Genomic DNA, 18,134 nt, shown 5'->3' on the forward strand with positions numbered 1-18,134 from the left:
TAAAAAAAAAAAAATCTTATTATAACCAGAGACATCTTTGAATTTTAAGGGAGATATAAATAAGAATCATTATCCACCTGATTTATTAAATATACAAGACTACCTTACTTACTTCTGTTAGTTTGACAGACATGCTACAAAATATCAAGATAACTTCCTATGGTTGCCCACCACCCAAGAATAGGGGCCACCCATCACCACAGATTTTGCTAGAGCTGAAATCCAGCTACACCCAAAAGCATACTGTTCTAGCCAGCTACTAATGTCTCTGATACATCAACATTCCAGTGGACAGCAGATCAATCCATTTCACTGAGCAAACTAGTCATATCTAGCCATCCATTTCACTGAGCAAACTAGTCATATCTAGCCCATCCATTTTTTACACTGCTTGTGCTTGTATTGGTTGTGGTGGCAACAAGCTGAACACAACAGAGCAGACTTCTCCAGCCCCAGCAACAGTTTTCAACATATTCTTTGGGACTAATAAGCACTCCTAGGTGAGCTTAGAACTATACTCAATACATATTGCTTGGGGTTTGCCCCAGGGCCCTCTCCCAGTGGGCCACGCCTGCTATACCTCCCACAGGAGGCACCAAGTTACGTAATCAACTGAGTCCACTCTAGAAGGGGGGAGACAGTGGATGCACTCTGAAATTCTCTCAGAGTGATTCACAGTATATCACAGACTGAACTCAGTTTACCTAAAATGGAACCTGATTTATGCTGCTTAAACCTATGACCTCATCTCTTGGCCACTTTCAAAAGTTCAAGACTACAGGTAAAGACAGGGGGTTCCTATTAGAAGACCAAATACGCATTATTTCAAATGCGCCTTGATCGAACTTAAAAGACTGAAATGGCAAAATATCGAAGCGGCTCTTAAGCTAATTATTTCCCTAGGAAAGAATTTGCTTGGCCGCTTCATTACTTTGCCATTTTCGGCACTGTAGTGAGGTCTCGGAGTTGGTGTATTTAAGTAGGGGGGGGGCACAGCATCCCACTTAATGTAATGTTTAAAGTGTTTTGTTTTTTATTTTTTATTTTTTGTTGGAACAGCAATTTTTTTTCCAACGGAAAAAAAAATCGCTATTCTGACAGTTCGACATTGTAAGCTTTTGCTTACATAGGGTCGATTAATCACAGTTCGCTTTTTTAAGCGTTCAGTGATCTAATATAGACCCAAAGACATGGACACAGGGATGACTTATGAAATTGTGAGATTTTTTTCCTACAACTAAGCTCTCATTTTACCACCACATTCTGGTAAATGGCTGCAATACAGCTGCTGCTACCCCCATCTGCTGGTCCATCTCCTAATCACCTCACCTTTCACTTATGAACTTGATTCTGGGACACACCAAATATTCCACCTTCATTTCCCAAACTAGATGCTTTCCAGCCCCTGTGTGCACTTTGACACCCTATCTAAGAAAACTACAAACATGGCAGAAGATAAAACACCCCCCCTTGGTGGAGTCCTCCACTCACCTTGAATGAACATGACTTAATGCACAGAATACAGACAATTTTCACCCCCTAAATATAGGGAACAACAAATAAGTAACAGTCCTGGGATCCCACACTTTTGTAAAACATCTGGCAAGACAGACCTTATGGGATGCACAGTCATATGCCTTTTCCAAGTCTGCAAAACAAAGATAAAGGTGGCAAACTCTCATGACTCCTCCAAGAGCAAAGAAATGATCAGGTCAGAATCCAAAACAATTTTCTGAAATCAGAGGCTTGTTTACTGGAAGAAGACTTCTTTCCACCATGCCAAAATATGGTTTTCCAAGGGGGTTGATTGTGAGCCCTCAAACTGGCATACACCCTCCTGTCATGTTTTGGAAATGGGGAGCATTATCCCAGTTTGCCAATCCAGACGTAGTGTACCAGTCTTCCAAGCAACAGTAAAAAGTCATGCCAGCCAAGAAACTGCAACAATATCCAGTGCATTCAGCATTTCAACCAGATCTCATCCACTCCTACAGCCTTGCCACAATGAAAGCATTTAAATGTTGCAATGATCTCACCTATTCAAATGAAAGCAATTCCATCATTTGCTTCAAGCACTACCTCTACAGTAAAAGGCATGTTCACCAGATTCAGAAGGTCGACAAAGTGGTTCTTCCATTTCTATATCTTGTCCCTAGTGAACATCAGAGTTTCTCCATGCTTGCTGATGACAGCTTGGAAAGTCTCCAATTGTCCCCCTCCTAAGTTTTCTTTATGCTCTGCTTTGATCTCATTTCTGCTTTCTAGAACATTTAACAGTATTTTAAAATGTGGCTCAACTAAGGTATGCTGTAAGGTTATCATCAGCCAAGAATTCCCTTATCTGATGAATGCAACCCACTGCTTCCAAATTTTCAACACTGCCAAAATGTTTTCTCATTTTTCTGTTCATGTGTGTAAATATGTCTAAATAACTAAAAATCAGTAAAAGGGAGTACTGATGCCACTGTTAGGACAAGAAACCCAGTGGGACAGAGAAGAAGAAAGCAATAAATCACACGACAGCCAGAATCCTTCAGTGAACACTGCTACACATGCTGCTCATGCTATTCTAATCGGAGACCTCCATAATCTGCTGGCAACTGAAATGCAAGTATGACACCAAAGTTGTCACCAGCAGCAGCAACCATTTTACTGTTCAACCATATACAATTAATGCAACTCTGCTTTCCAGTCACATTTCAGCCAAGTTACCCCACATAAATGCTGGAACTAAATGTTTTAAGGCAAGTGATTTTCACCACAGTTATAACGAACTTTAGCTGTGCAGCACACTCATCAAACTAACTACACAATCAAAGAAAATTTTAAACAGAAATGATTAAATCTAATATAATAAAACTGAAAAGCACTGATTGCTTGGCATCACTTTACCTTATTACTATTCTACAAAAGTATGACTATAAAATGGTTGTATCAACAATCAGTGCCAAAATCACAAGTGTATAATGTATAGGGATTGCACAGCATCCCAAACTGAATACTAATTAATACATTATTTTAAATACTAAAAAAGGAATACAATTGAAAAACATCAAAAGGAACTCTATTGTGGGGGAGGGGGGATTAGTATTACAGTCACTAGGCTTTTTCAAATAATATTAAATCCTATATCATTCTTGCAATCTAGTTAGGTTGTCACATGCTGAGGTGTAAAGTGGCAAAATCCCAAAAAGCAGAGTAGATTTCAACCAATTCCTGCTTTAAATAAATTACCGTCTGTTGAAACAGCGAACGACTACACTTATCAAAACAAAATGCAAGCAGTGTTCAGGAAAGATACCCATTGTAACATATCCTGACAGTGAAAACTGCTACCATTACACAACATTCTTACTACAAAAAAGTGCCTGAAAGGAGCTCAAACACATTGCCTTGCCTTGTTTCCCCACTCTGCAATATAAGATTAACATTACAGAAAATGTCATATTACAAACCTGAATGCCAGCAGTAAATCCGCCTGGAGTTGGTAAAGTAGACATTGATTTACTGCCCCAAGTTTTCACCTCTGTTAAACTATGTCAGTACATTCTGTCTTATTCATACCTAACTGTGACTCAACAGTTTTAAGTGTGGAATACCTGAAATCACACACACACATATATATATATATATATATATATATATATCTATACACACACACACACACACACACACACACACACACATATATATATATATATATATATATATATATATATATATATATAGTTTCAGCATTGCGGTTATTTTTCCTGCTCATGTTATTTTTCTTTTTCCCCCACAAGTACGGTACTGAGGAATTGGGACATATAAATAAGATCAGCTATGCATCATAATTCATCTTCTGCAAATAGAATTTTTTTTTTTTTAATTACAAGACTTTTTACCTGAACCAACAAAATAGTCAATGTCATTATTTCTTGAGTAATAGACAAGATCTAGCTAATATAACTTTTAAGAATACTTGTTAACTATGGAAGTTTAAAAAAAAAAAAAAATTACCTAAGCTGTGGCCTGACATTGACACTCCACCATTAAAATCCTTGTTTCGACTCATAAACAACTCATAAAGACGATTCATTTCCATTGTAACTTTGTTCACAATTGTCTGACAATATGTGGGGCTGCTGTAGAACAGTATATCCAGCAAAGTCTCATTTGTAAACTGGCGTAAACGAGAGGTACTGGGCAATGTTATTTTCTTGATTCGTCTGTCAAAAGAAAATATTCATGATAAAATTAATGTTCTGTGTTATTAAAAGGGTTAAAATTACTAAAATACAATAAATTAGTGTAGTATTTGACACATCAATGAATTATTAGCTTAACAAAAGAACCGCTATGCAACAAAGTTACTACAATTGAAATTTTCTAAGAGACTGAACTTAGTAGGTTTTACAAAAAATCTTCCATCTTAACTGACACCACTTATATGCCAGAATTTTCAACAGCTATGCCTTAGGATCACCCACACTGACAGCATACTTTTGACCTCTGATTTTTCTGGGGTTGCTTAACAATAACACCCAAGAAAAGTGGCATCTGACAGATAACAGTGAAAGAGGGTGATTAACTACTCAATCTGAAGTAGCATTGATTTAAGTTCAGATGTAACTATTCTACTTTGGATATACCATCAGCCAGCAAGGTCACACAGTAAAAACAAAAATTAAGCAGCTGACCATACTAATGGCACATTCTTAGCCCATGATACCAATGGCCTAGATGAGTAGCAAGCAGCACACTATAAGGCTAGTCATTGGTAGAGGGAATGATCACCTTTTTTAGTTACTTCCCCAGGGAGCACACTTTGAGAGGTAGATGCCTACTGAGGGTAACAGGATTCCAGGAAGAAATAAGTGGTGAATGGCAAGCCCTAAGCACACTCAATGCTTCCCCCAGGGGTGGCACTGTGACACTGGGGGAAATGTCCGGACAGAAAAATAACCCCTGTATAGTCCAGATCTCCATATTCTAGCAAGTATCCTTAACACCACAGACTCTCACCCTCTAAAGGGGAAGAAAAGGTCATAGTACAACAGCAGATGAGAACACATACTACAGTGCTTATGTGGGGTGAGGAGCAAAAGTACTGAAAATAAATTAAAACAAAAGATCCAAGTAGAGCTATTGTCATCATGTAGTTCTGTAGAACACCTTCTTTCAGTCTTTTACAGGATATCCACAACACAATGGAAGAAAGTACAGCATGTGACAGTACTCACAACGATGGCATATCTTTGAGGGAGCTGATGTCTGCATTAGTATTCAAAAGATTAAAGCTTCTATTTATTGATAACATTTGAAAACCAGACAGAATTTCTAGCACTCTAACTTCACCCTGCTGGAGGACAACAGTCATCTTCTGCTATTTTTGTCAAGCAACACAAGCCCCATATAAAAGCAGAATACCATCTTTGACTCTTCCATTAAGAAACTTATAGCAAAAATTAAAAGACGACTGTAATAGTAAAAATAACAGACTGAAATCACAAAATAACCACAAAATTGAGAACCCTCAAGCTATTACAGCTCGTTACATTTGCAGTTATCCAAATCCATATCTAAGAACAGTGACAGTAAGGAATAAAATGAGCATACCTCCTAATGCTAAAGTACAGCTACCAGTAACAAGTAAAAACAGTACTCAAAATGAAGCGCTGTACAATGATGACCAATGAAGTACGATCCTCTTGAGAAATAAGTAGCGTAATTAAATGATATAAAACTTATAAAAGTGCAGCATATATATATAAAGACTTGCATGAATTTCCAATGCTTCATTTAAATGCACTTACAAGATATCCACGCTGTGAATGCAGTTACACTGTAGCAAAATGATGGTTTTAAGGTGTCCAGTCTTTCAAGTCTGATATACAAAGTATCCACACTGAAGATGTAGTAGCGGCTGTAAAACTGCAGCAAACTGTAATTACAACTTAACCAGTCAAACAGTTCAAACAGTTCAAATAAGATCTTCTGGCTTTAGTGGCAGTTAAAATCCTTTTATTGTAGAAAAAATTATTAAAATCTTCATGTCGAGTTAAAATCTTGGTATAGAATAAAACAGTCCCTCTGTATTCCAAACTATAAGCGCTTTCGGTATCTTCTTCAGATCATAGAGATTGGGACTGGAAGTTCCTTTTTATAGTTCTTACTTCCTTTACTGTTGGACTAATCATTCAATCATCATGCTGTCAATCAGCTGTTTGAATGTACCAATCCTCTTTCCTCTCAATTGAGGGTGTTCTATTTCCTATGCTTTTTGCTTTTGAGGGGTGTAACCAATCATGAATTATTAAGCCAGACACACCTCCATATCAACTAATGGTTGGTCTTCTAGCAATTAGTATAGGTTTCAGTGGAATGATGTTATTTCAAGCCAGGCTCAATATCAGCACGGAGGTTCACAATCCACTTACTTCTCCCTGCATTCAGTAATATTTTCAATGTCACCCTTTCTTACTCCACTATATACATTCTCTATCACCTTATAAGTGAAATAATGACCGACATTTCTTTCAGCATGAGTTGCTAAAGCGTTATGTGGATCTTTATTGGTTCTTTATTGGTAATGTCTCTTTGATGATCCACATAACAGAGAGGAAAGAGGATTGGTGTATTCAAACAACTGATTGACAGCGTGATGATTGAATGATTCTTCTTTAACTCGACATGAAGATTTTAATTATTTTTTCTACAATAAAAGGATTTTAACTGCCACTAAAGCCAGAAGCTCTTATTTGAACTGTTTAACTGGTTAAGTTGTAATTACAGTTTGCTGCAGTTTTACAGCAGCTACTACATCTTCAGTGTGGATACTTTGTATATCAGACTTGAAAGACTGGACACCTTGAAACCATCATTTCGCTACAGTGTAACTGCATTCACAGCATGGATATCTTGTAAGTGCATTTAACTGAAGCAATGGAAATTCATGTAAGTCTTTATATATATGCTGCACTTTTATAAGTTTTATATCATTTAATTACACTACTTATTTCTCAAGAGGATCGTACTTCGTTGGCCATCGTTGTACAGTGATTCACTTTGAGTACTGTGATAGTAAGCAAGGTATTTGTGTTGCTAAAGGAGTCACTTCCTAAAATATGTACCATTATGTCAAGCACCACCACAATAGTGTACAACTGTTCTTTGTGCAGGATTCCTGAAGAACATCTGCAAAGAACTACAAGCAGTGCACAGACCGTTTCATAATAGTGAAAAACTGGGACAGAAACCCATAAACACTACTGCTTCAAAGTATGTTCTGTCTCTGGACCAGGCATTATTGTATAAATCCAGGTTTATTTGTCCAAGGTGCAACTTAGCATAATCTAAACCAAAATATTCTTAAAGAAAAGAAGCAGAAACCAGTCCTAGTTGAGTGGTCTCTGAGAGCCACCCATTATTCATTATACTTGTTACAAGGCAAGCCAATAAAATGTGCCAGCTATTTAGACAGAGTTTATTTAAGGATGAGTTGGCCTTGCCTCCAACTCGTAAGAGACGGGCAGTCCTTCCGATATCTCCTTTTTTCTTCTCAAGCAGTATCTCATCTGGCTATACACATCCAAAACATGAAGTAGCTACTCATTTGTGTTCCCTGAAAGTTGGGCTGACTAATTCAGTGGAAAACACAGTTGTGTAAATAACTAACCACAGCAGATGTTCAAATAGGTCACTGTTGCAGTATCCTAAGCTATAGAGTTTATATCCTGCCAAGGACAGGACAACCAGACAACTTCCAAAGCTTAAGGGCACTTTCCACACAACTTAATCGCTGAACTGCTCAAGGAGAGTGGTAGTCAGTGGTTAGGGAGTCAAACCTTCAAAACATTCTTACCATCAAAGTGCACTCTTCCCTACAGTCTAAGCAAGATTAAGTAAATGTTACAATGCAAGCTTAAGTTATGACACATTACTTAGATAATTCAGTATTTCTTTTTTCAGCAGGTATGATATTTATAAGACTTAGTAGTTGGTAAATTTATTAAGCTAATAACAATGGGCTTGTTTTCTACAAAGGATCTCTGAAACATTTACAGTTGTTCTCAATTAGATAATACTTAATGTCTGGTTTAGAAGATTAACAGTATTCGTTCTTCACATTTACAGAAAGATCATTCCATTAAGTAGCATAAAAATGACTTTTATCTCAAAGAAGCCCTCTCACTATGAAACACAGTGTGTGCATGTGTATATGTGTGTAGCTATAGCTGTATATCCATATCTGTATAAAATGAGTGTGTGTGTGACAGAGTGTAAGTTCATGCTCATACTTTTAACATGTTAATGCCTGAAGCGTAGAAATCCCTCTCTGCCTCAAATCACTGACACTAAAAAGGGCTTCCTAATTGCCGAGCTTTAAGTTCCCTCTAGCAAGCAGCAGTGATCTAAAGGAATAAAGCCCCACCTTTGAACCAGGTAAACAAAATTTGATTAGTGGCTCAAGTGCTTGACAGCACTGGTAGGGGAGGCTTGGCATACCCATTTTGAGGAAGGGAGAGAGGGGAGGAGTAGAGACAAATATTGCCATGATCCTCAATAAGAGGGCTGGAAATGTAAAAAGTGGTTTGTTGTGGGTTTTCAGCCTGTCAACTAATTAACTCGTGGTAACCTTCAATAGAAAGTGTACTGGAGAGTGGATGAGCAACAGTTTGGCTGTCTGGGAAACCAAAACCCAAGAAAAACAGATTCTTCAATGCTGACAGCATAGGGGTTGAAGGTTCTAGGAATTCCAGTTGTAGCAATTCATAGTATTTTCTAAAAGACTAAGAAACTTCAGTATTCTCCCACTGAAAACACCGGTACACTCTGCAGATAGTCTCAAAGAAAGCAAATACCTCACAAGGAGATTCACATATGATAATCTCCTCAGAATCTAAATCAAAAACCTGAACAGAAAACCCTGCATCTGCCCTTTCACGTTTCCCTTCTGAATCAATCACATGAATCTCTTCACGGAAAGAGGAATCCTTTTTCCTTTACCAGAAATCATCTTACAAGAAGGGTCAATAGCCTGTACAAGACCCTGTGCCAAGCCCAATAAATGACTCCTCTCCAGAGAAAGAGGCACAGAAAAAGCTAAATATTTATATTTTATCATTTTTTGACAGGAATGTTGGAACAAACAGACCTAGTATTGCCAGCAAAAGCTTTCCCAGGGATGGGTGCAACATTCCGGGTAAGCAAGGGCACATTCCCTGCCCTTCTCCCATAACTGACAAAAATGTCTCTCCCTTGTTCAATGACAGGACCCCCAAAAGCCACAGAAGATGTGTCTAACCCTCCAGTCCATGGAAGCTTTATGGACAACACCAGAAGAATCCAAGGAAAAAGATGAGTGATCTGAGTAGCTACCTTTGGCCTGTGGATGAGGCAAATTACTAACCTGCTTTGATGGCAAAGGCTGCTTAGTTATTTTTTTCTTTTTGTGGAAGTAGGTCCAACCGAGAGACCAGCAGCTTGTTCCATGGTCAAGCAGAAAAAGGTGTTTGTTCCACAGGGAAGCTTAGCAGCAATCAGTAAAACAGGAAAGCTACAAAAAAGTAACTTTTGCCCCCCAAAAACATGGTAAAAAAAAAAAAAAAAAAAACATTTTAAACACTTTCCCCAACCCCAAAAAGTAAAATAAATGCAGTTTCTTCACAGAAGAAAAGTAGTTTTCAACAACTTTTTAAAACAAAAGAAAAAAGTGCACTTCTGTTTAATAAGTACATAAAGATAACATGACAGTCAATAAAGATATTTTTTCATAGCTTTAATATAACAAAAAACTAGTCTAAACAATAAAAAAGTAACATGGAAGGTTTATTTCCTCAAAGGGAACTTATTTCCCCAGCACTGGAAAAGCGCTAGCTGACTGTCAATCTTGAAAGCCTCTGGTTCCAGTTAACACTTTGGGTGCATGGGAGGAGCCCTGGAGCTTGTCAGCTGTTGTAGCCTGTGCAAAATACAACCAATATAGCTTAGAATACTGCATCAGTTATCAGTGTGATGACCGTTTAATACTTACCTTGGCTTGACCTACTAAAAAATAGTAATATAGGTCAGGAAAATGGTGGTTTGCTGTTTTCCAAGATGTGCAAACAATGGAGTCAAACATCTCGACATTTCCAGGGATGCATACAGAAACTGCACAGTCAGAAACTTGGAATCTCAAATATTTCCTTTAGGTTGATTTATGAAAGTGTGACAATAAACATCCTTCAAATACAGGGCTGACATGAAAAAAAATGACTATGAAAGGTAAAACTGTCTACAGAGTTACCATTCTGAACATCCTGGTTAAGACAATTCAGTTTAGTGTTAGATTTACCAAGTGTAATCTCAAGAGTTTCTTTGGGTCCAGAAACAATCTGGGATAAAATGCCTGACCAATTCTCTGATGGTGTGGGATACAGTACATTGCCTTCTTTCACAGCAACTTCTGTATCAAAATTAAATCATATGCCCTTGATGAAGAGTGTTGCACAGTGTATCTGATGAAAATCTATACAGCAATGTTTGATCAGGTCTGCAGTACATATTAGTTTGAATACTGCCTTCCAGGGGCAAAGCAGAAAAGGAGAGGAGGCAATCAGATCCCAGGAGTAATCACTAGAACCTTCTTTGTTGAAATTTAGTTTTCCCTCCAGAACTGGCAATAAATGGGACTGCCTGCCTTTTAACAGCTTTTGCAGGATCTACAGAATACAGAATCATATAACTGCAAATGTGTTAAAATGACAATGCACATCTCTAATTTTAACAGAAACAGAGAAAAAAAGTGCTTCTGCAGGAAGAAAGCCCTACCACCACCCATGTGGAAGGCTATGCCCCCCCCCCCAAAATACTTCAATATTTCTAAATGCATTATCTCCAAGATCACACAACCCCACGGTACGGAGAAAATACAGATGTGCAAATAAATATACCATAACAGTAGATGTTCTAACAGATAACTTTTGCAGTAGCTTAAGATATTCAGGTTATAACTTGCCAAGGATATGACCAACCAGCTACTCTGTCAAAGCTAAAGGATGCCTTCTATGCGCTATACCTACCAGGAGCTTGAGCACATCTTCATATAAAAAGCAGTCAGACAGCCAAAAGCTTCAGAGATTTCTTGCCCCAGGAAGGAAGGCAATAGCTCTGAAAGGAAAAAAAATGCTGGGAACATATATCCACACCCTCACAATAAAAACAAACTAAAAAACAACTAAAGAAGGCAGATGGAGGGAAGGGTCTGCTACTGTCACAGTGATCTATTACAACATCAACTCTTAAGGTAGGCTTACTTACCTAACTGTACTATGTTCAACATTAGATCATTGTTGCAGTGGCTTACACTATTTAGGTAGATTACCACAGATCAGCAATCAAAAAGAGAAGAGGAAGTAAATTAAGAATCAATGAGCCCCTGGAGAAAAATCCTAGCAAAGTCTGTTCTGGACCTGGAAAAACAATCCAGTTTACAGTGATTTGTAAAGGTAAGTACAAAGGACCAAGTTATTGCCTCTAGAATACTTCTAGTGTCCACTCCTTTCCAGAATGCCACAGAAACCAAAGTCCTGGTGGAATAACCTCTAACCCCACCTGGAAGTGGGCTGTAATTTTTTTATTTTTATTTATTTTACATTTGTTGACCAGGACAGTCCGACTGGATATATGTCCATTTTCAGCGGAGGCCCGAGGAGAAAAGCTCCACATACCAAAAAAAGAGAGAGTACATACATCACTGAGTGATAAACTCAGGCAGACATGGTTAGAAAAATATAGACAAGGAATACAGGCAGATATCAATATACACAATGTGCAGACTTACATCTGGTTGACAAAGACATATCAGAAAATGTGAGCATGGAATACAATCAGATCTCATAATTCACAATGCTTAGATATTCAAATGCTATGAGGCATAGATACTTGGCTAAACAGCAGGTTGGGTAGCAAGACATGTATTAGTGAAGTTGTTAGTCAGGTTTAGAACAAGAGTACCGCCAATGAGATGCGAGGTATTTTTCAGTTCTCTTTTAAATAGGGGTAGTGAGGTTTCCTTGGTAACGGTAGTAGGGAGCAGATTCCAGATTTTACTGGGTGAGTTGGCAAATATAGCATCGCCTGCAGAGTTGTTGGATTTTTGGGTCAGTATAATTAGTTTATCAGCTGAGCGTAATGGCCTGGGAAGCACTACAAGGGGTGAGAATATTTTGAGGGCAGGGGTGTTATCAGGTTGATGGAGTACTTTATGCACTACTATAAACTGGTTGAACTGTAGAAGGGTAGGATACTCTAGCCATCCCAGTGCTTTGAGGTTATGGCAATGGTGGGTCCTAAAAGCCAAGCCAGTAGTGAATCTGGCTATATGACTGTAACATCCTGATAATTTGTTGAGATCGGTTTTGGATAGGTTGGTGAGTACAGGGGAGGCATACATAAGGGTAGATAGGAGGTGTGATCTTGCAATAGCTACCCTAGCTGGGGGGGGGGGGTGAGGAAAGGTTTGGCTCTGTACAGGGAGCCAATTTTTTTGACGATGGACTTAATAGTGCGACTGATATGTTTATCAAATATAAGGATGTTGTCTATTATTACGACTAGAAGCTTTGTATGGTCATCAGGGGAGATAATGGTGTCATTGCTAGATTTGCTGTTGAAAAAAGGAGGAAAAATTCTACAGTTAGGGGAGAAAAGTAGTAGCTTGGTTTTGCTAGGATTTAGAAGCAGGCAGCGATTTGGTAGCCATGTTTCTACCATGCTGAAAGTGGTCTGGGTGAGGGTTAGAAGTTGAGTAGTAGAGGAGGCAGAGCATATTAGCATTGAGTTATCTGCATATTGGATGCAGGTGGCTCTTGGGATGGTGGTGTGTAGATCATTGATAAAGATAGAGAAAAGAAGGGGACCTAGTATGGACCCTTGTGGGACACCTAGGGTTAGAGGAAGTTGGGATGACAGCTTGCTCTGCCATAAGAAAGCCTGCTGTCTACCATTTAGGTTGAAGTGAAACCATCGTATTGCATGTTTGTCTAAACCGATGGTTTGTAAAGTATTGAGCAGTAGCTGATGGTTGACCATATCAAAAGCTTTTGCAAGATCTAGGAAGAGTGCTGAAGATAGTTTGTTGTTGTTACGATGAAGATTGATGACATTAAAGATAGAAGAGCTGTGGTGGTACTGTGGAATGGCCTAAAGACGTGCTGAGAGTCAGCGAGCTTTCCATTTTGAATAAGAAAGTGCATGATTTGTTTGTGTATGCATCTTGCCATGATTTTAGCTAGTGGTGAAAGAATTGCTATAGGTCTAAAGTTAGATAATTCTGTGGAACTTCCTCCTTTATGGAGAGGTATAACCTGTGATATTTTCCATATTGCTGGGATGGATCCTTCTGAGATGGATCTGTTGATCAGAATAGAAATGGGAAGTGCTATGCCATCAGCTGCTTTTTGAAGAGATTCAGTTGGCAGGTGGTCGTCAGCTAGTGTAGTAGGTTTTAGCTTTTTGAGTAAGGTCCGGATAAGGTTGGTAGGTATGGTTTGAAAGGTAAAGGTGGGTTGGGTGCTGGGTGGATCAGGGCTAGATATGCCAGGGCTGGTGCTTGTGTCTGATGGAGTGAGATGGGTAGCTACAGACTGGATAGTTTCAGTAAAGAAGGAGAAGCTGTTTGCAATTTCTACAGGGGATTTATCAAGGGCAACTGATGGGGTAGGAGTGGCAGAACGGCCTGGGTAGAGAAGATTGTTAATACCAGCCCAGAAATTTTGTGGTTTTAGCTGATATTTTTGTTGTAGGAGGGTGCAGTGATTTTTATTTTGTCTAGAATGACAGATTTTTGGTCTGGTTCCTTAGCTGCTGGCATCTTAATGACAAAAACAGCAATTCAGGACTACCACAGCTTCAGAGAGGAAAATTTTAATAAAAGGTTAGCACTTTCATGCCAATAACGCGGCACTTCATCAGAAAAAATACAAAGAAAAAGGAGAACTCTTTACAATACAAGCAATTAATCAATGCAACAATCTGTGCTCTCCTAATAAAGGCTTTAAAGGCACATAGGCATTAAGTCCAGGACTTCTATGTGCCTGCAACCTCATAATCCATTTACTTTAAGCCTTTTCAATAAAATTGTTCCAATCACCACCCCTCTTGTTAACATAAAACCTCTGTAATACTAAAAATCAAAAAGAATGGTCTTTAAAAACTTGAACATGCCTATACAGAGCACTACTGTCATCTTTATTTCTTATATAACCAACATGTTCTAGAATACGTTCCTTTAAAGTCCTAATGGTTTTGCCTCCATAAACATTTGTACATGAAGCAAGATATACAAGGTGTTTACTAGTGCAATCTGCATAAAACCTAGGATTAAAAACAAAACCATTAGACGGATGTGTAAATGTTTTAGTATCTGAAATGTGTTGACATACAGTACAATTCCTGCACATAAAAGTACCCAATCTATCAGAAAAAGATCTGGCACCACTGTTTTTACCATAACAGAGCTGCCTCTTAAGAGACATACCATTCTTAAAACAAAAATTTGGCATAACACCTACAACATCAGAAACAGAAAGTACAGTTGTGTACCTACCATAAATGTAGATGTTCGAGTGTATTCACTGTTGCAGTCATTACACTGGGGTTATCATGCTGGCAGGCTACCCTCAGTTGGCCTGAATTCCAAAGTCCTGGTCCGGCGTCGGCTGCTGTCGCCTCTTCCCTGACGTCAGTGCGCCAGGGGTATATAAGATGTAGCCGATGCCATTTTCTTCAGTTTTTCTTGCCCCAGATGTCAGGTGCCCCCAAGAAGGTAGGCAATACATATTGCTAATAAAAACATACAGTAAAATAAAAACAATACCTTCATCTACAAGCAAATACATCACATAGGTTGTATAGGATAGAGAAGTATAGATAAGTCCCAGCAAAGAAAGGGGGATGGAGGGTGGGTAACCTGAACTGCAACAGTGAATACACTCGAACATCTACATTTATAGTAGGTACACAACTGTACTATGTTCATCGTTTTTCACTGTTGCAGTCATTACACTTGGGTTGAATCCCAAAGCTGAGGTAGGGTGGCTGGGTCTAAATAGGATTAGGAGTGGCTATGAGGCCCTGCAGAACTGCAGTGGCAAAGCCTGCTCTGGATTTAGAGCAAAGAGGTAAGTGATAATGCTTGGTAAAAGTGTGCACTGAACTCCAAGTTGCAGCCTCCAAAATTTCCTTGGTTGGTACTCCTCTGAGAAAGGCTGCTGCCCTGGTAGAATGTGGCCTAATATTCTTAGGCACTGACTTGCCATGCTGTGCATAGCAGAAACAAATACATTGTCCTATCCATTTTGAAATAGTCTGCTTTGAGATGGCCTTTCCTTGTGATCCTGCAGCATATGCTACAAACAGTTGCTCAGTTTTTCTGAAAGCTTTTGTTTTGTCCAGTAGAAGCGTAGCTGCCTGTGTATGTCCAAAGAGTGCAGAAGTTTCTCCCCTTTACTCTGGGGATTTGGATAAAATGTTGGCAAATGAATGGTTTGGTTAAGAGCCACACTGGATACTACCTTTGGCATAAATGTTGGGTTTGTCCTTAGAGAAATCCTGTCCGGTTGAAAAATGATAAAAGATTCCACTGCCATTAATGCCTGTAACTCTGAGACTCTTCTTGCTGAAGTTATTGCTAGGAGCAGAGCAGTTTTCCATGATAAGAATTTTATGTCAGCTGTATTGGCTGGCTCAAAAGGAGGTAGTGTGAGCTTTTCTAAGACAAAGTTGAGGTCCCATGTAGGTATCGGTGCTCTCCTTGGGGGTCTTATGTTTTTTGCCCCTCTGAGGTACTGTCTTAGCAGTGGATGAGAGAAACTAGGAGGTTCCATATTGTAATGAGCTGAAATGGCACAGGCATGTATCTTAATTGATGAGAAGGACAGGCCCTTGTCCAGCATCTCAGTTAGGTATTCTAAAATCTGAGGAATATTTGGAACAAGTGGTTCAAGTCCTTGTGCCTGGTTCCAAGCACAGAATCTCTTCCATTTTTCTGCATAAGATTTCCTGGTGCTGGGCCTCCTGGCTTCCAAAATGACATCCATAACAGCTTTAGAGAGAGGTGTGTTCCGAGTGGCTATATTATCCGCCATGCAGCCAGATTTAAGTTTCTGGGTTGGCTGTGCAGGATCTGATTGTTTTGTTGAGTCAGAAGATGAGGAATTTGAGGTAAAGGCCACGCTGGGCCTTGAGACAAGCTCTTTAGGATTGGGTACCAGTGCTGGCGTGGCCAGTCTGGGGCAATCAAGATAATTTTTGGCTTCTCTTGTCTGACTTTTAGGAGCACCTTGGGAAGGAGAGGCAGTGGTGGAAAGGCATAAACTGTTAGGGTTTTCCAGCTGAAAGATAGAGCATCCACTTTCCATGCTTGTGAGTGATAAATCCTTGTGCAGAATCTCTGTAGTTGGTAGTTGTGAGGGGAGGCAAACAGATCTATGTCTGGGCATCCCCATTTCCTTGTTATCAGGCTGAAGACCTGTGGATTTAGTTTCCACTCGTGAGGGTCCATGAGGTTTCTGCTTAGTTCGTCTGCCAGAGTATTTTTCTTTCCTGGCAGGAATTGTGCCTGCAAATGTACTTGATAGGTCAGTGCTGTGTTCCACAAAGTCATGGCTTGCCTGCAGAGGGGGTAGGAATGTGTGCCCCCTTGCTTATGTACCACATAACTGTAGTATTGTCTGTCTTTAGCAATAGTTTTCCTGGATGTAGTAGATCTTTGAAGGCTGTCAGGGCATTCTGTACAGCTAGCATCTCTTTTTGATTGATGTGAAGATGCATTTGGTCCGTGGGCCACGTGCCCTGAATACATTTTCCTGCCATGTGTGCCCCCCAGGCATAATCCAATGCATCTGTTAGTGTCTGCCTGGCTGTGGGTAAAGTGAAAGGCTGTCCCTTGTTGTGGTGACAGGCCAGTGCCCACCATCGAAACTCCTGTTGCAGGCAGGGAATAAGAGTTATTATTGTTTCCAGGCTGTGGCAATGTTGAGTCCAAACACTTTTTAGGTACCATTGTAGCTTCCTCATATGCAGTCTCTTCCATATGGAATTAGCAGGATGCAAGATGCCATGAAGCCCAAAGCCTGCAGAATTTTTCTTGCAGGTAGCTGGGTCTTTGTTGCCATCATTTGAAAGTAATGAGTCAGTTGCCTTTGCTTGTCTGGCGTGAGATAAGCCATCTGGGCAGTTGTATTTAAGCTTGCACCCAGGAATATTATCTCTTGAAAGGGCACTAGTTTTGATTTCTTTTCGTTTACTGTGTACCCTAGGCAAATCAGTAATTCTTTTACAAACGCCAGATGCTTTAGTAGAATATCCTTGCTCTCTGCTTCAATAAGGCAGTCGTCCAAGTAGGGATATTTTTGAAATCCTTTTTGTCTGCAAAATGCAATTACTGGTGCCAGGCATTTTGTGAAGACCCTGGGTACAGTAGATAAGCCAAAGGGCAGTGCACAGAACTGGTAATGCAATGAGCCAGCTATGAATCTGTGGTATCTTCTGCAAGATTGTCTGATTGGGACATGCAGGTATGCCTCTTTGAGGTCCAAAGTAACTAGCCAAGCCTTCTTGCCCAGCATAGGTAGAAGTTGCTGCAGTGTCAACATTTTGAATTTTGGAACATCCAGGAAAGTATTTAGAATTGACAGGTCCAGTATTGGTCTCCAGGCTTTGTCCTTTCTGGGTGCCAAGAAAAGTCTCGAGTAAATTCCTTGCCCCTGTTCTTGCTGTGGTACTTTTTGAATAGTGCTCATGTCCATGAGAGCAGAAATTTGTTTTTGTGCCTCTGCCCATTGGTTTTGTGGCAGGTCTGGCATACCTTTTGACCTTGGTAGGGTGTGAAAGTAGAACCTGTAACCCTGAGAAACAATATTCAGTACCCATTTGTCCTGAGTGATCATGTGCCAATTTTGTGAGAAAAGTGCTAGTTTTCCCCCTAAGGGTGCTGTCAAAAGGTAAGTGCTTGGCTTTTGTAGAGAGAAGTCATTGGGACGGTTTCCTATAAGGTTGTGATTTGTCTTCTCCGCCTTTGGGGGCTGAAGCACCCCATTGTTTAGGTCTGTATGAGCCTTGGGGCTGAGATCTGCCTCTTGGGCATCTGTATCTGCCTCTTTTTG

The 18,134-nt window shown here is 39.6% G+C and overlaps 1 protein-coding gene across 1 annotated transcript in view; it reads right to left on the bottom strand.

The window, feature by feature from the left end:
* The window catches only part of LOC122788980 (SEC23 interacting protein), a 1,679,302-nt gene that overhangs the window by 918,205 nt on the left and 742,963 nt on the right, over positions 1 to 18,134 (bottom strand). Inside the window, exon 9 of the mRNA XM_044056073.1 lies at positions 4,003 to 4,211. Within this exon, the coding sequence (XP_043912008.1) occupies positions 4,003 to 4,211 (209 nt within the window). The remainder of the gene's footprint in view (positions 1 to 4,002; positions 4,212 to 18,134) is intronic.

Source organism: Protopterus annectens, chromosome 14.part0, assembly GCF_019279795.1.
Source record: "Protopterus annectens isolate FY-2018-M chromosome 14.part0, PAN1.0, whole genome shotgun sequence".
NCBI classification, from domain to species: Eukaryota; Metazoa; Chordata; order Ceratodontiformes; family Protopteridae; genus Protopterus; species Protopterus annectens.